Source organism: Denticeps clupeoides, chromosome 17, assembly GCF_900700375.1.
Source record: "Denticeps clupeoides chromosome 17, fDenClu1.1, whole genome shotgun sequence".
NCBI classification, from domain to species: domain Eukaryota; kingdom Metazoa; phylum Chordata; class Actinopteri; order Clupeiformes; family Denticipitidae; genus Denticeps; species Denticeps clupeoides.
This window is the reverse complement of record NC_041723.1, coordinates 12332174-12353317: the sequence shown is the minus strand read 5'-3', so window position 1 is coordinate 12353317 and position 21144 is coordinate 12332174. Positions and strand designations below refer to the sequence as shown.

At 45.7% G+C, this 21144-nt stretch overlaps 4 protein-coding genes and 1 long non-coding RNA gene across 6 annotated transcripts in view; 3 read left to right on the top strand and 2 right to left on the bottom strand.

Moving 5' to 3' along the window:
• Positions 1-5042, top strand: part of myo9ab (myosin IXAb) — an 84820-nt gene extending 79778 nt beyond the window's left edge. The window contains 5 exon segments of the mRNA XM_028957398.1: positions 386-439; positions 1003-1020; positions 1628-1821; positions 3741-3883; positions 3959-5042. Of these exon segments, the coding sequence (XP_028813231.1) occupies positions 386-439; positions 1003-1020; positions 1628-1821; positions 3741-3883; positions 3959-4386 (837 nt within the window). The 3' untranslated portion in view covers positions 4387-5042.
• Positions 1237-5731, bottom strand: LOC114766557 (uncharacterized). The gene is made up of 3 exons (XR_003742832.1): positions 5398-5731; positions 3353-3439; positions 1237-1807 (listed from the first exon to the last, which is right to left on the bottom strand). It is a non-coding gene; the product is annotated as an uncharacterized LOC114766557 (long non-coding RNA).
• Positions 5732-8519: 2788 nt separating this feature from the next.
• Positions 8520-10119, top strand: LOC114767347 (exonuclease DPD1, chloroplastic/mitochondrial-like). Of its 2 annotated transcripts, XM_028959024.1 has the most exons (3): positions 8520-8627; positions 8708-8783; positions 9430-10119. In XM_028959024.1, the coding sequence occupies exons 1-3, from the start codon at positions 8610-8612 to the stop codon at positions 9954-9956; spliced, it is 621 nt and encodes a 206-aa protein (XP_028814857.1). In that variant the 5' UTR covers positions 8520-8609; the 3' UTR covers positions 9957-10119. The 2 variants fall into 2 exon arrangements, with proteins under 2 accessions (XP_028814857.1, XP_028814855.1); XM_028959022.1 differs by having other exon boundaries at positions 8552-8783.
• A 2175-nt stretch (positions 10120-12294) lies between these two features.
• mpi (mannose phosphate isomerase) lies at positions 12295-15681 on the bottom strand. The gene is made up of 8 exons (XM_028958742.1): positions 15666-15681; positions 15306-15433; positions 14919-15119; positions 14688-14829; positions 14397-14576; positions 14143-14316; positions 13853-14061; positions 12295-13775 (listed from the first exon to the last, which is right to left on the bottom strand). Exons 1-8 carry the CDS (start codon positions 15679-15681, stop codon positions 13557-13559), a joined length of 1269 nt encoding a protein of 422 aa, XP_028814575.1. The 3' UTR covers positions 12295-13556.
• scamp2 (secretory carrier membrane protein 2) lies at positions 15558-21096 on the top strand. The gene is made up of 10 exons (XM_028958743.1): positions 15558-15769; positions 15929-16143; positions 17617-17694; positions 17768-17848; positions 17970-18084; positions 18578-18706; positions 18786-18945; positions 19020-19121; positions 19804-19921; positions 20024-21096. The coding sequence occupies exons 2-10, from the start codon at positions 16087-16089 to the stop codon at positions 20168-20170; spliced, it is 987 nt and encodes a 328-aa protein (XP_028814576.1). The 5' UTR covers positions 15558-15769; positions 15929-16086; the 3' UTR covers positions 20171-21096.
• Positions 21097-21144: the final 48 nt, after the last annotated feature.

Genomic DNA, 21144 nt, shown 5'->3' with positions numbered 1-21144 from the left:
ACCGCTAACTTTCCTTTCAGCTTCTTTTAATACATCCGTATTGAAATGTTCTTTATACAGCATAGAACACATAACCTAGGTTAGCAATGAGGCCGACGGGGCTTTGGATCAGTTTTGGTTTCAGTTTTTCAAGCACAGTTCCATATATGTTTTTCGCTTTCTTGAGAAATAATTAACTTGACATGCCTTGTATTACGTGTCTCGGATCTGTCAAGACACGTACAGCTGAAGACACACTTCACCACCTCTACAACCACATCCTGGCATCCATCTACAGGATCATCCCATTTTTCTAGGTCCATTTTCTGGAGTCAACCCTAACCCAGTTCTCTCCTCTCCCACTCCCACTCTGTACCCATCCCTTTCCCTCCCCCTCTCCCTCCAGAAACCAGTATTAATCGCTGTTAGGTTTATGAGCATAGCCCGCAGTGCCACCCCGGTATGTATACTCCATGTGACGCGTCAGTCCCATCGTTGGCTCGTCTCTCTGTAGCACTGTCGGTTGCCGTGCCAGCTCCGCCCACCACCCTGCGTCACCCTATCCATCCATCCATCCATCCATCCAGTGCTGCAGGTTCTCTGTCAGTACTGTGTCTCTCTTCCATCTCTCGTTCTGTCCCGCTCCTCTCCTTGACTTCCTAACCCTGCCAGATGCCAAACTGTAGATATCTGATGCTGTCAGTCTTTGACATTCATTTCAGTGCATACCTCAGATTTTAATCAACGCAGTCCCAATTTTGGAGAAATATAGAGGCGCTTAGTGTGCTTTTGTTGATGTGAAGTTACATACAGGGGTCTTGTTGCTAAGGACTTTGTTTGGTATGTTTGGTCCATGCGGATGGATGAAAAATGTCTGTCAGCTGTGTGCATGCTGCTCTATCTGGTGTCAGAAAGCGTTACGTCGAGCAGGAGGGAGAGCTCCACATCCCTCTAACCCTACTAACCACTGCTTTATTTTAATTCCTTCTTTTCATTTGCGCTTCTCAATTGTCTAACATGCAGCCAAACACAGCCAAAAAGGTAAAACAGCTATGTGTGTGTGTGTGTGGGTGTGTGTGTGTGTGTGTGTGATGTAGGGCTGCATAATTAATTTCATCTCATTCAAAATTACAGGATCAAAAAATTTACCATTTCATGTTGTAACAGTGAGGCCAACTCTAATAGAATTAAATTCATGCCTGAAGTCCGCTTATCTAGTTTAGTATTAAGTTATTATAAGGTTTGTTTTTTTTTTTTTTTTTTTTTTTTAATATATATATATTAAAAAAAAACTGAATGAAGGTATCATATCATAATTGTGCAGCCTTGATCTGCACTGTGTCTGTAGTTCCGTGAGTGAGTAGACTAGGTCCATTGGGTGTGTATTCTTGAGTGAAAAGTGTGTGTCATGTCTAAACCTCTTCCATAGTGACTTCTCTGTGGATATGCCATCCATCTCATTTACCCATCTGGTGTTTCATCACATGCTTTGGCATATTCCTTTATCAGGTCACCCACACTGGTAAAGAGGGGCTCACCATGTGCTTCCTGGTCATCGTTGTGAAGTCGGGTAGTGATGTAGTGTCACTCATCTGTCAGCATCGAGCAATTCCTTACCTGCAAAGCTCATCTTCCTTTTCTGCCGTAGGGCAAGGGTCGCCTCCGCAGGACCAGCCACCACACGCCTTCGCCCCCTATGAGCCCCAAGTTGTCGGCAGCAACTGATGTGGAGGTTGCAGGCGAGGATGGGGTGGAGTCAGGGCTGACGGAGCAGCAGCAGGTTGCTATGCAGCAGGAGGAGCGCGTGCTCACCGAGCAGATTGAGAGCCTGCAGAAGGAGAAGTGAGTTTCAGGTGGACAGTGGCACAGATGAACAACAGAATACCCATAAATGTATAAGACATCTGAAAATATTTAAGAACTCTCCTATTTAAAGTTCCTCTTACATTTTTGCTTTTATATCAGTCTTAGTTGCCCCCTAACAATGTATCTGAAGTCTCCTATTTTAGCAGACTATCAGCCTCTCTTAACCAGTCTGTCATGGCGGTGACGACATGGCATAGATGAAGGGCGCACAAATTCATGTCTTCTCAGGACAGGGTTTACTGACGAAACATAATGCAAGGACAAGACACAGTAATACTTGGCACAAGGTACACCAACGAGGACGAGGTAATACATACAATGACTGGACAGTGACATAGTGGACACAATGTCCATTTATCCTAGACAAGGCAGGTGAGAACGATAGGAAATCAGGAACACAATACAAACTCCAGTCTGGAACACAGGACCGGAACCCCTCTCAATGTCCAAGTCCTGACACAGTCCCAAAATGAGATTTCACCAGGATACGCCTTTTTGCTGTGTGTAGCTTTAAATGCTAATGAGGAAATTATGTCAACATCATTCTCCATGTTTGGTGCAAACAAGAAGTCGTGCTGTTTTTTCCAGAAAAAGTAAAATGAACCCACAGGTTCTTCAGAGTCTCACATGACTGAACGGTCGGTGGAGATAATGTTTTAGGGGAGGGAAGGGAAATTCTCTGGGCGGACGAAGCATGAGAAACGTGAGGTAACCTTTCCCCTTGTGAGGACATAAGGGGACAAATTCCAGATCCGACTGTCTGAGATGCTGCTCTCTGAATGGCGAATCAGAATGGCCAAAGCTGTCTTTACACCTATCAATTTCTGAGGTGCCACTGAGCAAAGCACCGTCCCCACACACTAATCCCCAGGCGCCTGTCATGGCTGCCCACTGCTCACCAAGGATGATGGTTAAAGGCAGAGGACACATTTCGTTGTGTACACCGTGTGCTGTGCTGAAGTGTTTCACAATGGAAATAACTTCACTTTCATTTACTCTTAAAATGATGCGGTATTTATTACATGGTGTTACTGAATATCTTTCCAAGTGTGTAGAGCAAAAGAGACAAAGGAAATTCTAGATGACCTCGGAATACAAGTTGTTAATGCTCATCCTGCTGTACTCCACCAACCATTGTGTCAGGGGAGAAGTCAACCAAAAGAGTGAGCCAGAGGACAGTAAACCAAGAGTAGGGTGTGGAATAGTCAAGAAACATTGAGTCATGCAGCAAGATGAAGAATGGTTTAAAAAGAATGTTTACAAATGGCAAATTCAAGTCACAACTTCATAAAAAAGCCTTCTGGAAAGACCATCAACATCCCAGCATTGCAGGTTCCAGCACTTGTCACCATTTACTACAAAGTTTAGTTCCAAACTCTGTGCTCTGTCCAGGCAAAGGAGGAGGGTTCTGGAAAGGATGTCAATGTGTGGATACTTTTGCAAACACTCACATACATAATTAATATAATCATAAAAAGACAAGAATTCATTGTAATAGTAAACAAACCAAGAGAACTGGGGCATCTGCTCAGGGTGCTTCTTATGATTCCAATAAGGCTGTTGGTGATTTGTCAGACCTGTGAAGAACACACCCCTAAACAAGGAAAGAACAAGGTGTAGATGTAATATTAGATACTTTTTTGACAAATTAATGTGGACATTCTAACTTGCAAGCAATTATTGTTACAAACAAATAAAACGTCAATATACAATATGTAAATGTACAGAACTGATTAGTGCTCAAATATTGCAAGCCAAAAAAGCAGCTTATTAAGGTTGAGGGGAAGGAGTGGAGGTAGATGCATGTAGGGCCTTTTCATGAATCTTTCAGCAGTAGGAATCGATTTCTGGGCGTGTGCAGGTTCAGTGTTTCCTCTCCTGTTGTGTCCCTGCAGGGAGGAGCTGACCTACGAAATGCTGAGCCTGGAGCCGCGGGCGTCAGATGATGAAACGCTGGAGTCGGAAGCCTCCATCGGCACGGCAGACAGCTCCGAGAACCTGAATTTGGAGTGTGAGGGGGCAGCATCTGAACTCAGTGGTGAGATGCCGTCATCTACACCACATGCAGATGATATTCCACGTTCTACTTCTTTATGGACCGTCTCTGTTGCAGAGAGGATCCCAGGTATGGTGAGCAGCCTGCGCTCCAGGAAGTCCGACGGGAAAAGTCGTCGGCCGCTGAGGAGGCAGCCCGACTCTCTGGACTCCACGTCTACCATCTCCTCCATTTCCTCCACCTCCTCCCTCTGTCCACAGGTGGCTGCTGGCTCAGCCTCCCACTATCGGTTCTGCTCCCCCTCCTCTGGTGCATCCCGCTCCAACTCTCCCGGCGACCCGCTCACTCCAGACGGGGAGGAGAGGCCGGTCTTTGCGGGCCGACCCGCCTTAAACTCAGACAGAACCCGCCAGAAACTGAGGGTCAGCCGTAACTCCCCGTCCAAGTCCCGGGAGTCGTCAGAGGGCAGCGGGCACCGCCGGGACCCCGACTTTGGTCCCACTCAGCAGATGGTGCTCTATGGCAGTAATGAGTTCATGGTGTGAGAGCGCAGCGCCTCACGTTCCCCATACTGCCCCAAAGGGGCTGTTCTAGCCTGTTTATGGGTTTTGGGATGTCGGCATCCCTTCAGTATCCAACTCTCTCCTTCCTTGTCAATCATTTCTCCGTCCCAGAGAGCGGCGTGCTCTGTCCAGCTGGTGGAGGAGGGAGCTGGGGACCAGACGGGAGGAAATGGATGGGTGGAACTGCACAAAATTAGAGCGATGGGCAGCGGAGAGGTTTGGCTGCTGGTGGGCGGTCCCCGTTGCAGAGGACAGGTCACCTCCTGCCAGGTGGAGCAGGACCGAGCTGAAGACCATCGTCCCGAAGGAGAGCTCAGTCCCTGTCCACTACTTACTGTTTACAGGACTGAGCCATTTTTGAGTCTATAAGGCTGCATGATCCACGGTTACATTTCTGTTTTTATATGATCATTAAATGACTTATGAATATGCTAAATATGTAAGATATTATCATATAATTGAAAAAATGTAAATAGCCAGAATACCAGTGCTGCTGGGAGGTCAGTCTTTATATTATTTGTTGAATTTATTTTGTAAGCAGGAAGTGTGTGGAATTCAGGTGATGGTTATGTGTTTTGTCTCCTTAATTTGTCTGTTGCGTGGGGACGGTTATTATGTTGGGTCAGTGCCACGTTTTTTTTTTTTTTTTTTGGGGGGGGGGGGGGGGGGGGGGGGTGGCGGCATCAAAATGAGTTAACCTCCTACCCGCGTTGCAATGAGCTGAAATTCCGCACCACCCCACAACTCATACTGTGCTACAATGGTGACAAAATGCCTTTCCCGTGTGGGTCCGTGGGTCCTGCAGTCTTTTCTTTCGAGACGTCAGTGTTAAATTGAATCAGATCAGGACATGAATGTTTTTTTCTTTTCTCTTTTTTATCATTATTATGATCACATTGTTTCTGTTGTCGGTGTGTTTTTAACTGTATAACATTGGTGATCAGTTTCATCAGCATGATAACTGTTCAGATGGAAGCCATCATTATTCCCCACCCTGTAGCAGGAGTTGGGCTGCTGGCTCTGCATGTGCTGGTGGAGCAGCGAGACCAGCCGGCGCTCAGCCACGTCTCCTGGTGCTCCGGCCGCTGCTCAGACTCCCCGGCAGCTACCCGCCCTGGGGAGGAAGAGGAGCTGGCCTGCGTTTCAGTCTGTCTTTTCTGCCGTCCTCTCCTATAGTTAGGGACCACCGGATGTCACTTCTTGCTGATGCTGTGGCAAATAAAAGCGGCAATCTCCTCTATAATCACGATTATCTACAGCTAGCTGCAGCCGATGCTTAATTCTATTATACACCAATAGTAAACTGTACTGGTTCTAGGTGAGTATAACAATCGCAGCGTACCTGGTAGGACACATGTTCAAGTTTCTTGCACAACGCAGTTAGAGAAATATGGCTTACTGTACTGTGAAGCTCCATGCCATGCCAGCAAGGCGGCGTTCGGATCAAATCTGGATCTCTCGTCCATTCACCACTGCAGGCTGTCACTCCTATCGCTTCTACCAGACACAGCAGATCGCGGTTACCGTCGCTGGGTGGCACTTACACGTGACGTGTTCTCCTACCGGAAAACAAATCGAATGCCCCCTCCTGCCCCGACCGGAACGGGCGGGGCCCTGTGAAGTGAATGTACTGATCACTGGAAGGCATGCTCTGCAATACGTTACTCTTTCTCTTTTACAGATAGTATTTAAGGTCATGCTTAGGAGTGAACTTTAAAGTATCTGTTGTAAAGGATATATTATCCTGTGTACGATGCTATATATAAAGTAATCCTGTTCAATGTCGTAACAGGTCAGAAGGCCTGTAGGGTTCTACTTGTGCTTTTGGAATTTCTTTTGTGTGTGCTACATAAGGACACGGTTGTATGTATACGGTGCAATTTGTGTAATATTTCCTTGAAGAGATAAATATATGTGTCTATGGATGTAAAAAGCATAATGAACAAGTCGTTTGCTTATTAAAAAGCAAATCATCTGTATCATGACTGATGTGTGTTCATTCACTGTATCAACTATCACAAACTGATTTTAATTGTTTTCTGTCTGTCATAACAATTATGAGACCACAACTTTTCATCTCGAATCCGTAGCAGAGGAAAGTACCGTCCCCACACACTGCTGCAGTTCATAACCCTAATCACTTCACTTTCACTTCAGAATCACACTATACCAAATCATCCATAACATGAGACCACTGAAACGAAGCAAATATAAAAAATATTGTTGGCAGATGGTTGGATAAATTAGGAGGCAAGTTAAGATTTTGTGGAATTTTTTGTGTAAACTTTTATATGTAAAATTGGAAGAAAAAAAAAAAAGGAGCAAATTGTGATTAAGACAACTGGGTCATAGAATCTCCAAAACTAGGTGTATTTGGGGATGTTCCTAGTCTGCAGTGGTCGGGATCTACCAAAACTGTGACTTAAAAAAAACACCAAAAACATTGTGTCCATGAGCAAGACACTTAACCATAAATTGCTACAGGGGAGACTGTCCCTGTAGCTACTGATTGTAAGTCGCTCTGGATAAGGGTGTCTGATAAATGCTGTAAATGTAAATGTAAATGTAAGAGAAGGTTGGCCTGTGTTGTCAATGTCCGTTACAATTAAAATGTGCCAGACAGTTTGTTATGGATGGGGCTGCATGGCACAGTCTGCTATGGATGCCCATGCAAACCAATATATAACCCCAAGAGCAAAAACTGCGGTCAGACTCAACAGTTGACCACACATGCATAGACTAACACACACACACACACACACATCCAATACATCATTTGTCTCATGTGCAGTATGTGTATATATATATATCCACTCTTTACATAGATACACCTACAAATATTCTATGTTTACAGATATAGACAAATATATTTCATGTACATACAGATATTTTTAATACACTCATCCACTGCTTTCTCAGACTATTTATTGTATAGTGAACTTTTTATATTACACAGTTGGCATATTCTCTATGGTATTTATTTTTTGCTCTTTCTACTGTCATTTTCTGACATGAAAATGTACATTTCCAACTTCTGGGAATAATAAATGATTATTTTATCTTATCTGACGTCTAGTCACCCTACCTAAATATTAGGGGGAACATTATTTCCTGGTACCCAGAAAATTTGGTTCCTGTTAGAACTGGCATACAGCAACTCTGGACGTCAGTACCATACAAAGCAAGCATAATGAGACAACTATTTATTTGTAATCCAGATTATTCTTCTTAACAGATTTCCTGTAATGACTGTGACCAGTGGTTTCACTTGTGTTGATCTGAAAATCCACCCACAGACCAGGATTTTTCCATGTACAGTGTAAGAAATAATGAATGTGAAAAGAAAGGAAAAGAACAGGAATAAGAAATTGTGCATTAGGAAAGTGTTTATTGATAATGTTGTTTTTAACTGTGTGTGTGTTATCTGCAAAATTCCATTTGTTTGTGATTTAGACTTGAAATATGTCAAATATTAAATGGCTCATGCAATTCAAGTGAAGATATATGTTTGCCCACACTTTTCTGGACTGTGAGATGTCACAAAACCCCTCAGCTACATAATTACATGCTGTAGTATTGTAGATGGAAGTATTGGCAGAGGGGCGGCTATCCTGGGTACCAGGGGAGGATGTTCCCCCTAATTTTTAGGCTGCTGTCAGGGTCTCCTGCGTGGGGTGGGAGATGCCACCCTTCTCCACCCACTAGACTAGATATGTGACATGTCTGGAAATCCCTGATTACCCGTGAATACTGTAGATCTCCTCATATGTGTATCCGGCGATTTCAATCGTTTCAATTAGTACCTGTAAAAACAAAAACGACATTAAAACGGAGGAAGCCGCGTGACGTTGCCGTAGCGGGTGACGTCATGATTTGAAATCGCGGTGCGTCAGAGGGAACTGAATGTAATATCGTCCACGTCTGCATATATATATATGTGTGTGTGTGTGTGTGTGTATGTATGTTTATTTTCCAAAATAAAGAGGTGATTTTAAAAATGGTGGAAAAAACACGTCGGTTCTTTGAAAGCAGAACTAAAGCGACTCTTCTGGGTTTTTGTGGCTCATTGTGTTTCTCGTTCTGAACAGCGGGGTTTACAGAGAAACGAAAGTGAACTGTCACACACACACACACACACACACACCAGTGTGGCGCAGCAATCTATTGAGTTGCTGTGTATAACGGAGCAGAACCCTGAACCTTAGATGATGGACATCGACTGGGTAGAACAACCCCTCCAGGAGAAAAGGCTGCTGCTGGGATGCTGAACTGGGCTGATCTCTCTGTTTCTCTTGCTTTCCAGGATCAAACTGCAAGTGTAGTTCGGCGGAACATGGCAGAGCCGCTTGTGTTTTTTGATCTGGAAACCACCGGCTTGGGTAGGTCCGAGTTACCAGAATCTGAGTTAGAGTCCGAGTTTATGGAATCAGATTTAGGCCAAATTTTTTAAAATAATAATAATTTTTAAACAGAAATTTCCTAATATCAAACAAAAATACGACGTGTAAATTAAGAATTGGGAATTTTGACATCATTCATCTCGCTCTTTTCCATTGCGGCTTGTGAGACTTTCAGTAACGCTGCCTGTTGTTACAGTTTCACTGCTGGCGTTTCAGTCGCTCCGCCCAGTTTTACGTTCACGCCGCCTGATTAGTCGGTTGGACTTCTGGCACGTTCCTCTCGTGTGGGCGGGGCTTCGCCTCATTGGCCAGCAGGTATCTGAGTGACAACCTCTTATTTAATATTTCAATGTCGTATTTTTCTTTGGTTTTAGTAACTTTGGCACAAATCTGATTCCATTCGTGGTACAGTCAACGTTTAACTCTATAAAACCAATGCACGTGTATCTATAAATCTCAGTTTCAATTGTACATTGTCCTTTGATTAAAAATGTAACATTTTGCAACCCCAGCAATCTTTTTGCTCTAGAACTTTGAGAAGAGGGGGGTCTTTGGTGGTCTAATTCCTTCATTCGCAAATGTCCCTAACGGCTACACTGTAACTTCGTGACTGTTTCCTCCTCAGACCGGGCAGCATGTGACATTGTCCAGCTCGCTGCGGCCTGCGGGCCTGACTGCTTCAACGTGTACCTGCTGCCGCGCAGCGGCATAGCTGAGAAAGCGTCCAAGTTGACCGGGTTCACGGTGGAGAGGGGCAGGCTGCTCCTGCGTGGGACACAGATGGAAACCGTGCCACTCCAACAGGCCCTGGAATTGTTCCTTCAGTTCCTCTCCAAGGTTCCCAAACCCCTGCTGGTCGCACACAACGCGAAGTCCTTTGACGCTCCAATTCTTGTTAGGGTGCTGAAGGAGTTTTCTTTAAAAGACAAATTTCAGGACATTGTGTCAGGCTTCCTGGACACCTATACTCTGAGCAAAGAGGTTCTTGCCAACGAATCCGAAAGGTTCTCACAAGAGTACCTGGTGCAGCACTTCCTCAACAAAACGTATGATGCGCACAATGCTTTGGAAGATGCGAAGGCCCTGCAGGAGTTGTTCTATAAATTGGACCCCAGCTCCAATGCCATAAAGAGACACAGTTTCATCTTATAACAGAGACGCTTTAAACTCAGGGCACCAACATCTGCAACATGCAATTAAACGCTATGTAAAATTTTGACACTGTGTTATTTTGGATAACTGTTGTTTGGTGGCTGTTTTTAAGCTTTCTGTTGGCTGTGTGCAACAATTACAATTATTAAAGAGGAGGCTTGTGCTTCTGTGTCTGTTTTACGTTTTAAATCAGCGTTTATTTCAGTATAAATTAAATGTATGTGTGTGAAAAAAAACCGGCGGGCCGATCGTGATCACGTGTCATGGTGGTTTTATCCTCTCGCGAGATCTGGTCCCGTGACGTCAGTGGCGTGGGCGCCAGGTGCTCTTGGGTTTGTTTGGGAAATTTGACGTTTTGCTGGGGTTTCGACCGCTGATAATTCCAGCATGACGCTCACCGTGGTGTTTTTCGACCTGGAGACTACAGGCCTGGGTATGTTCGCCGGGGCCGCGGTTCTTCACTAATCTGTGCGGGTTTTCTTATCGACGCCACTCACCCAAAAAAACAGCAACAACTATTAAACATTTCCAAACAGCTGGAAAGTTAAAGGCGTCCTGCGTATCCTGCGCAATTTAAACTCCATCCGATAGGGGGCAGTATTGCAGCCTTAGTGCGGCGCAGTGGGACTCCAGGTGAAATTAGATTCCAGTTCATGGGGAAGTGTGAAAAGATTAGGGAATAAGGGGAACACGTATACCCACCCACCATTGACCTTGTATGGAATTATTCTTTGATGTTAGGTCGGAAATTTTGGAATTTACTTCACTTGAAGACAAATGGTCTCGATTAGAATCAGAATTGTGTTAATTTGACTCCAGTTGATGACGTCTCTTAAGCACAACAGCATAAAAAAACAACAACAGTATACAAGATAGTAATATCTAATATACAGAATATATACCACAAGTGTAAATAAAGTGGTGTAGGGGCTCAGCATTGAGACAGTTCTGTTGTTTAGGGTGGGGACAGGAACTGTCCCCGTGTCGGCTGGTGCCGTTCTGTGAGGGATCTGGGAAGGTTTTCCCAGCCCTTTTCCTGGTTGATAACTGGTGATGAGAAATTTTTGTTCGTCTATATTGTCTGCACGACTATAACATGTGACCCAGCTTTACATCTCTGGTTGCAAAACCACAGTAACCAGTCTGAACGAAGCTTTATTCTTGGAAGCTGTATCTGAGTAATGCACACAAAATTCTCGTTCGTCAGTGTTTGCTCGGTTATTTGCTTGATACGCTTGACGGGTCCTGACAGCCCTCATTTCTGCTCGGAGAATAAAGTGTCGGGCTGAGACCGTTTCCGCTGTTTCCGTCTCAGGCCCTTCGTGTGAAATTGTCCAGCTTGCAGCAGTGAGTGGCGGCCACACCCTCAACCTCTACGTGGTTCCTCGGACCAGGATGCAGCGCGGTGCTTCTACAGTGACGGGGTTCAGGGTGCAGAGGCGGCGTCTGTACCTCCATCGCAGACCCGTGCGGACCAACACTCTACAGGAGGTTCTTGTGTCCTTCATCGCTTTCATCCGCATGCTGGGCCGCCCACTCCTTGCGGGGCACAACATTCGGAGGTTCGACTGCCCTGTGTTGGGACGGGCTCTTGATGAGTTCCACCTCAGAACAGAGTTTCAGAAGGTTGTCTCAGGGTTTGTGGACACGCTGCCTCTAGCAAGACAGCTTCTCAAAAACCAAAGCATCAAGTCTTTTAGGCAAGACAGCTTGGTGAAGTCGGTTTTAGGGGTCTCTTATGAAGCCCACAATGCATTGGAGGACGTGCGGGCGCTGCAGAAATTGTATGCAGCCCTCATGCCAACGTCAGAACTGATTCTGCAGCAGACCTTCACACTGGACGTGCTTCCAGAGTCAGGGCATCTCCTCAAAGAGAATACGGAGGCATTCAAGCTACCGGAACAAAGTCTCTGATGTTGAAGAGAATACTAGACTTTGTGTTACATTCTGAGGCTCATCAGACGTTCTCTAAACTTTCTTTTTTATTGTGTCCTGAAATAAACACTTAAAACACAAAAAAGTACTGACATATATACACACAGTGGTTTCTGAGGCACCTGACATGTAAAATATTTTCTTCTTAATAAATTTGCAGACTTAACTACAATTCTCTTTACATTTTATTATTAGGGGTGCTAATAGCAGATTATTGAGAAAAAAACTGCTGTGTATAAAATAAACCTTGAGTGTTTATGCATATCTACGTGAATCAAATATCTTATAATATGCAAACTAAATTAAAATGCACTCTTAAATTAGATGCATATATATATATATATATATATATATATATATATATATATTTTTTTTTTTTTACTGGCCAGAAATCATTAAGGGAGCCTTTTAAAACAACCTTTTATTGGGATAACCAGGATTGGGAAGGTTCATACACTCATGCTACCGTCTCATTCCAAAATGCAAAACCATGCCTTTATTTCAAAAGCCATCAGAGCAAGCACTCACATTCCCGCAATTATTTATTTCAGATTTCATCAATTGCAATTGTAAAGTCAGCATCAAGCCAAGAGCCTTTTCATATCACATAACAATCATCGTTTCACACATTCCTACACAGATATGGAGATAATGATCTTTTTAAAGGGCAGGAATCGTACTAGTTATCAAACACATAATTCAAAAATGAGGAGAACTTGAGTTCCATGGATTCTTTAAAAACAACCTCTGCAATAAATTTTAAATTATGTCAATAAGAAAGGGTTTAATAAAGATCTTTGCCATAAACCCTCCTCGGGACAGAACATTAGGTTTTTAGATGGGAGGTAAAGACTCCGTAAACATGTTTAAGCTGCTTGACCTGCTGATTTATAACCTGAATGTTTTACTTCATGATAGCAAGAGAAACTGACTTCAGAAACTGCACGTGAAAATGCTTACTGTACTTAACTGTACAAATAAAATCACAGAAGACAATGCCCCATAATTACAGCCATTTACCTCATTAGCAAGTTTCAGTAGTAAATAAAGGAAATCCATGCACTGATAGCAACTCATTTAGCAGCACAGTGTAAATATAGATGTGTATTACTTAATAAATACTATATCAGTACTTATTTGGTGGAATAATAGATGTTATGTTTAGAAGCAAAAATGCATGCTTTTTAAAACCTTCTCCACAGTCCACATGGGCCAATTGTCTGTTTTATTATTATGTTCCAAGAGATGGTTCAGACGCCAAAACTGCTTATAACCCACAGCAGTCTGAGGTTGCAAACGTTTTGTATGTTAGACATGCGCAGGCATCATACTTGGTTTACTTATGTAGTGATTAGTCTGATTAATAAACACAGATACACGCTGGAGGCGGATGACATGCACAATCAATATTAATGATTGTTATTTTTTTACCAGCTGCATCATTACAGACTCTTGGATCGTACCGCTAACCAAGATTAAAATATAAAACCAATAAACCCAACCCAGACAACATGGTGTTGCTTGCAGAAGTGCTGCACATCTGTACTGTAGAGACGAACACCGGCACTGGAAACGGTACGAAAGTTAAAACCTTGACCCATCTGTAGGGAGTCATATGTGCCACTACAACAGCAGAGGGAAGGGGCGGGGCACTGAAGATCGCGCCTACAGCAGGCAACAGGCCCGGAACAGGGTCATACCGGAGGGCGAGGTCACGTGCAGCGACACGCTCTCATTGGCTGAAATGAACAGCACCGAGCCACGCCTCAACGACATGTCAGACAGCGCTGCAGCAGAGGTGGCGGTGGCTTCGCCCTGGATGACGAGGACGATGCCGGCACAGTCCAGCGGACCCACCGCGTACCGCTTTACAGAGGCTGGGATCTGCAAACAGACAACAGAGCCATTTCACCAGCAGCCGGAATGCTGAAAGATGAAAAAATGTTGTCATCTCTCCGTACCTGTATCCTCATGACTGAGAAATCAGGGATGGGCGGGTCGTACAGGTAGACGCAGGGGTCCGAGGGGTCCTGAGCACATGGGAAGAGTTTGGATCTGGCCGGAGCAGGGGTGTAGTTCAGCATCTCGCACAGAGTGCCGACATCAATGTACTTTGGCGTCAGTCCGGCGCGCACCGTGTTGTCCGAACACGCCATGCACTCCACGCAGTCTGAACACAGGGGACACAGCGCTAATTACCGCCCAGACGCGTCCTCCAGACGGACAGACAGAGTAACGGCGGGCCACAGACCTCCGCTCAGGTAGGCGTGCGGCTCGTTGGCCCCCAGGAACATGGCCTCGCCAGGCTCCAGAACGACGCGGTTCAGGAAGTAGATGGAGAAGCAGCCGATGTCGCCGGGATACTGCGAGTGAAGCTGCAGCAGCAGAGATCCGTTGCTTCCCGATGGGTCTTTCCCTGCTGCCACTAAACGAGGGAAGAGCACAAGGGGCCTGATGCAACGGAACGGACCGCAGCCCGTGAAGCACCGGGTCCAAAGCGCTCACCTTCTTCAGAGACCCGTTTCACCAGCATGTTGAGCTGGTCCACCAACACCTTCTTCTCACAGTTCATCATCCGACTGAAGCACTTCTTCAGGGCAGCGGCTGTGCGGCCTGGATCGCCCACACTGCTCTGCAGCGCCTCTGCAGCCTCGTTCCCCACCAGCGCATGGAACTCTGGGACAGCTGTTCACAGTGTTATTTTTTTTTATTCGATTTTTAAGATAAGAGATACGGCCTTCTTCTGAATTTTTTGGATGCAACTGACATAATAAATACACGGCAAGCAGCACTCACATTTGAGAAATGCAATTATTTCTTCCACCGGTCTGAAACCACAGAGGCCTTCAAATCGTGTCAGTGCTATTGCCATCTCAGGCTTGTGGTTGGCGTCGGGATAGTGTTCCGGGAACTGGGCATGAAGCCGCGCTGCTAACTCCTGTTGTTAAAAAGACAGAATGAGCACCCAGTAAAAGAAAATATCCACCAATGACGGCGCAATCAAGATACGCCAGAAGAGGCACTCACCCTATTAGGATGGGCCTGGATGGATAATGCAGTGTTCACAGACAGGACTTTGAAAAGGAAAGGGAGCTGCCCTTGAAAAGTGTCTTTGACCTTTGACCCGAGGCACCCAGGATAATCCGCTATCCATTGGCCAAGGGTCCTTTGAGATATCCTGTTGTCCTTAATAAGAGCATCACCTTTGGGGTGGGCACCCATCCAAAGCTTTAAACATAAAAAATCATTTAGAAAACAGGTGAACTACTTTATATATATATATATATATATGTCTTTATTCTAGTTTTTATGGGATGTATGTATGTGATAAACCCGGAAGTGGAGCAGGTTAGACCTGCTGAGGAGGTACATCTGCATTGCATCCGGCCGCATTACGGGAATGAGAAGGCGCACCTCCGCATAGGGTCTGTCCTGCTGCACAGCAGCCTGAGGGTCGCCGCCAGCGACAAGTTTGGCCACCTCGCTGTCCAGTCCGACCTTCCCCCACGCGTAGTTCTGTACCACACAGGACAGGGGGAACACTGGAAAAGACACAAAACGCAAACATGCAAAACGCCGCGTTGAAAGTCCGCGCCTACGTTAATGCATAATGGCAACAAAAAAAGGGGCTGCGGCCGCTTTAAATGTCAGATGAACGAGGCGAGGAGCTAAAGCAGCAGCGGAAACGACCAGACACGGGCGGCGCGCACAGATCGCTATTAAAACGCGACGCATCGCGGCAAATTCGCCGGTCGAAGCGGACGGAGATCTGACCTCTTACTTCTTCCATGACTGCGACGTTCCAGTGGCACGGCGCGTGACGTCACCACGCCGGACCGGTACAACATACGGAGGCGCCCGGTTCACGTTGCGTCAGGGTAACGCAGATACATTAGAGATCTTATCTTCTGACAGCCACTAATGTGTGTTTCAGGGTTGGGATTCAGCGTTAACCGCTAATCTGGTTTAAAACGATTGAAATATTATAGTTGTGATATCTTGTATCAACAGAGATGTGTTTTTAAACCATATTTCAGAAAGTCAGACGTTGACGCGGACCGGTGACGTCATCACGCCCACCGCCGCCTGCGCGCTCCACTCCCATTGCGGAAGTCGGGCGGAACGGGCGCAGTCTCGGCGGCAGTGGAGGATCGCGCCGTTTATCTCCCGGCTTTCTTTTTAAGAGAAGACCAGGATGTCAGGATTCGACAGTAATCCCTTCGAGGACCCGGCGAACGCCAATCCTTTCCAGGTAAGATGGCGCTGCGCGGCTGGTGACGTGTGGAGAGCGGCGGCCTGGCGGCCCGCGTCCGCACCGCGTCAGGAAGTGGGTGCAGGTATCAAAAGCGACTCCATTTCTCTCAGTTTCCAGTCCTGGGGAAAAAAGCACGACTGCGACAGCTGCGTGTCGACACGTTTTACCCACGGTGTGGATCGCGCCATCGCTGTTAGAATAAGTGACTTTTAAGTCATTTACCAGTTGGACTGGTTTTTGTACAAACACCACCTCCCTCTCCACACTGTATAGAGAGATAGATGTAGATGTTTATTATCTGTCTCTCTTTTTATTTCACGGTAGAGCGAGTGTTGCTTGATGCTGCAGCGCTCACTGAAAATTCACTGCAAGTCTTGGGGATTTTAATTCTATACAGGGTGGGAGCTGCCTGTTGGGTAACACACTCGTCAGAAGGCCCAGGTTCGAACCCCACTCACTTCCATCGTGTCCCTGAGCAAGACACTTAACCCTGAGTGTCTCCAGGGGGGGACTGTCCCTGTAACTTGTGATTGTAGGTCGCTCTGGATAAGGACGTCTGGTAAATACTGTAAATGTAAATCTCTTTGACCTTATATTCAAATGGCATGCAGCATCTCCAGCTGGAAGCCAGATGTGAACGTAGACGCTTCCTGCCTAGTTTTCGGTATCAGAGGCCGATAACCAACACATCTGAGTTAAATATGTCCAGAATTGGACTGTTTTACATAAATGGTGTGGTATTTGACATCCGACTGTGTCAGCATATCCATCTAGCCCATATCTCACTGACCTTCATAAAGCCTCTCGTAATTAACAACATAATTAGCCAAGCCAGTCTCTAGAAATGGTTCTAAATAATTAAAAAGTTGCCTCTGCTCCGGCCCGCCGTATGATGCCGGATCACGGATGGGAAGTAACCGCGATGGTTGGTGCCGTGTTTGACCTGCGCCTGTGTTGCTCCGCTCAGGGCATTCAATTTTAGGACCGCACACACCCGACAAGCAAACAGCTCGTCATCCTGGAGGGCGTGGCCTCATCAAGGTGAAATGGCCAAATCCTTTAAAATGCCGATAAAGTGTGTGTAACATAATAATAATAAGACCCCGTGTGGCCCGAGGAAATGTCACCAGGCGTGCTGATAATGTGATGACTAGTCTGTGTGACTGTCACATGGTGTTTACTACAAGTTATTGTAATAAAGTTATTTTTGAACTGTTATTTTGTCTTGTGAAGCCTATTAATGCTGCAGGCGGACAGTCACGCCTCCTCAGATCCTCGGTTTCCTCCATTACCCGTCACTGTTCATCGTAATTGATAAAAATGATGCATTAACAGACAGGTTTGTATTTATTTGTTTCTGTAATCTCACTCTCGGCGTTCCGTCGCTCTGACTGGTGGGAATTACGACGCAGCTCTCGCTGAATTAGCCTGTTTCTTCGTGACCTCAGGTCATGTGATTTTGTATTTCAGGATCCCTCCGTCACTCAGGTGACCAACACCGGTGTGGGCCGCATGGATCAGTTCAACCCCTTCGCTGAAGATGGCGCGGTAAAATGAAATTCCTGCGTTTGTCCCGGTGGCGGGGGAATCGGTTACACAGTCCCGCTTTATTTCGCTGCAGGGAAACCAGTCCACCCTGGCAGCCTCCACCACGCCGTCTCAGCCCGCGGTCCTGCAGCCGTCGGTGGAGCCCGGTCCAAAGGTCGGTGCTGCAAGGGCGGCGCCACCACGCCATTTTTAAAGCGACTGTTTATAGGCCCACCTGATTAAAATGTTGTACCTGTAATCGTGTCTAAATACCCTTCTTTCCGCCCCGCCAACAGGCTGCTGCGGCCGCGGCGCAGGCCGACCTGCTGAGGCAGCAGGAGGAGCTGGAGAGGAAGGCTGCAGACCTGGAGCGCAGAGAGCAGGAGCTGCAGAGCCGCGGACCCTCGACAGGTCACTCGTCTGTAACGCTCCTTTAAAAAGTAGTTCATATGAACCGCACTGTTTCACGTGAAGGGAACTAAAATGTCACTACTGGCTTTGTGGAGGAGAATGAAAACTAGAACTATTCTTCCGTTCACCTGAGAGAGAGATAAAGACAAAGAACTAAAACGAATAAGGAATATATTTGTCCCAAATTGTGGTAATTCTTGCCATTGGCCATATAATGTCACTGATGATCGGTGTCTGTCCTGACACGTGACACATGACGTCGGAGAGGCAGCCTCCAGACTGCAACCTGAGAGCGTAGTTCAAATTTCACCCGATCCGGCTAAAAACGGCACATACGCGCTTTTTACGCACCATCTAAACGGTCCTTTCTTTACATTTAGGTGCTAATTAGTTATTCGCTTTGATGATTTAAACGAGCATGTACCTTAAACACATGGCATCTTTAAGTCCAGTGAATGGAATGATGAAATATTATTTTTTTTTTTTTTTATAGGCAAAGAAAATAACTGGCCGCCACTTCCAAGGAGATTTCCCATCAAGCCTTGCTTTTACCAGGACATCTCTGAGGAAATTCCCATTGAGCATCAGAGAGTTTGTAAAATGATGTACTACCTGTGGATGTGTAAGTAGGCAGAAGTTGCAGAACGCCTACCTAATAAATAGGGATTTCGTGTAAGACGTGTCCTGCGTGTCTTCTCCAGTCCACTGTGTGACCCTCTTCCTGAACCTGCTGGCCTGCTTGGCGTTTTTCACCACGAACTCTGCAAACGGTGTGGACTTCGGTCTGTCCATCCTGTGGTTCATCCTCTTCACTCCATGTTCCTTCTTGTGCTGGTACCGGCCAGTGTACAAGGCCTTCAGGTGACGTCTGGTCTTTATAGCCTAAAGTCGGTATAAATATGATTTATTTACTTTATCTTTTTCTTTTGTTTTAGGTCTGACAGCTCCTTCAATTTCTTCTTTTTCTTCTTCATCTTTTTCTGTCAAGTGGTCATTTTTATTATCCAAAGTGTAGGAATTCCAAATTGGGGAAACAGGTGAGTGAGTTAAATAGTGTCTTTTTATTTACTTGTTTGTTTACTCATGTTGTGATTGTGTGTGTGTGTGTGTGTGTGTGTGTGTTTTTTCATTATTATGGGGCAGTGGCGGCCTAGCGGTAAAGGAAGCGTCCCTGTAATCAGAAGGTTGCCGGTTCGAATCCCGATCCGCCAAGGTGCCACTGTCCCCACACACTGCTCCCTGGGCGCCTGTCATGGCTGCCCACTGCTCACCAAGGGTGATGGTTAAAAGCAGGGGACACATTTCGTTGTCACGTTTGCTGAGCTTGCTGTGCTTCACAATGACAATCACTTCACTTTCACTTTTATCTGAGCTCTTTCTTCTCTCTTCCTCATCCTCTCTGCTTCCGGTCTCTTGCCGTCTGGACAGATGCCTTTCTGCAGCGTAGCCTGCCGGTGTTCTTTTGTTTCCGGAAGCCTCACCTGTACGTGAGGTGTGTCCTTCAGCACTAACTTCCTTTTCCAGCTCTTCTTCTGCCTGCCCGCGTGCTTCTGTAATAAAGCGGCGCTATCGCATCACTCCTGAGCCCCACTGATATCTGGGCGTCGGCTGGTAGGGGCGTGTTCGGTGTTGTGAAGGCCGTTTGAATTTCATTCAAAATATTCCGTCCCGGTCAAATGAACAGTGGGCCAGTTGTTCATGACTCCATACTTTCCACAGTGGGTGGATTTCTGCTGTGTCAATAATCGGCAGTAACCCAGCTGTGGGTGCCATCATGATGATCGTGGCGAGTTTCTTCACCGTCTGCGCCGTGCTGTCAGTCATCCTTCTGAAAATGGTATGTGTCCTTAAACCTTTTTATATTTGGTCTATATACTGATCTAGTCTTAATGTTATTCTAGTTGGAGAATTATTGTCAATTTCTCTCTCACCCCCGTAGGTCCACGGTCACTACCGGCACACGGGTGCCAGTTTCCAGAAGGCCCAGGAGGAGTTCTCTCAGGGCGTCCTGACCAACAGGAGCTTCCAGAGTGCAGCCGCCAGCGCTGCCTCCACCGCCGCACAGGGCGCCTTCCAGAGGAACTAGACCACTCGTCCACTGGCTGGTGGACCGCAGTCGCCCACCACTCACACAAAAGCCCAGTCGGGACCTCCACACGGCGCAGTCTAGAACAACACAGCTGCCAGCCTTTCGTTGGCTGAAGATGATGAAATGTACTTATGGTATGAAGTTGATATGTATGTATGTATATTTGTGGATGTTTCTTTTGCTTCTGCTTATATTCTAATTAATATGATACCCCATGTACAGCGGATATTGAGGGGTGAAGTTTCAGATGTACAATCGATGGCGTGAATTCTTGGCAAGTTCCCGTCTGCATTTTTAGAAAGCTAGAAGCTGTTAGTTCTTAGTGCGCTTGCTTAGACAGACACGTTCTGAGTAGCTTTCAAATGAGCATTGAAGGAGTAATGACAGAAAACTTGTACTAGAAGTGCAATGATCATCGTGTTAGCAATCGACCACGTAAATAATTCATGTTACGCCCAACGAAGGTCAGTGTGCCGCTTCCTCAGTTCCCTATTGGAAATCTGAAAAGCAGCCTGAGGAAGGTCACGTCCTCTCTGAAGGTTGCTTGTGTCCACAGGAGGAGACTCGCGTGACCCTTCCCACTGGGAGTAAAGATGGGGGTAAAAATATGACTATCTGGAGTAAAGTTGTTTAAAGATGTTTTAATGAAAAACAGGGATCATCTGTATATTTGTTGCCTTCCTTGAGGTTTTTTGTACCTCCTGCACGGGGAAAATCTGTTAATTAGTTTAATGTAAGCCTGCTTCAGAGAAGAATGACCATTTTACTCCATTAAATAATCATGGTAAATCGGTTCTACTGTGATGTCAGTTTACAGGAATCCTTGTATTTCAATTGCATATTTAACACTTAATAATTAAAGTATGATTTTGAAAGTATTTTTTTTGCTTGTTTTCAAAAGAATAAATTGTGTTCAAATTTAATTAATTTGCCTGAATCTTTATTAAAATAAAAGTGAATTAGGAAGGAGT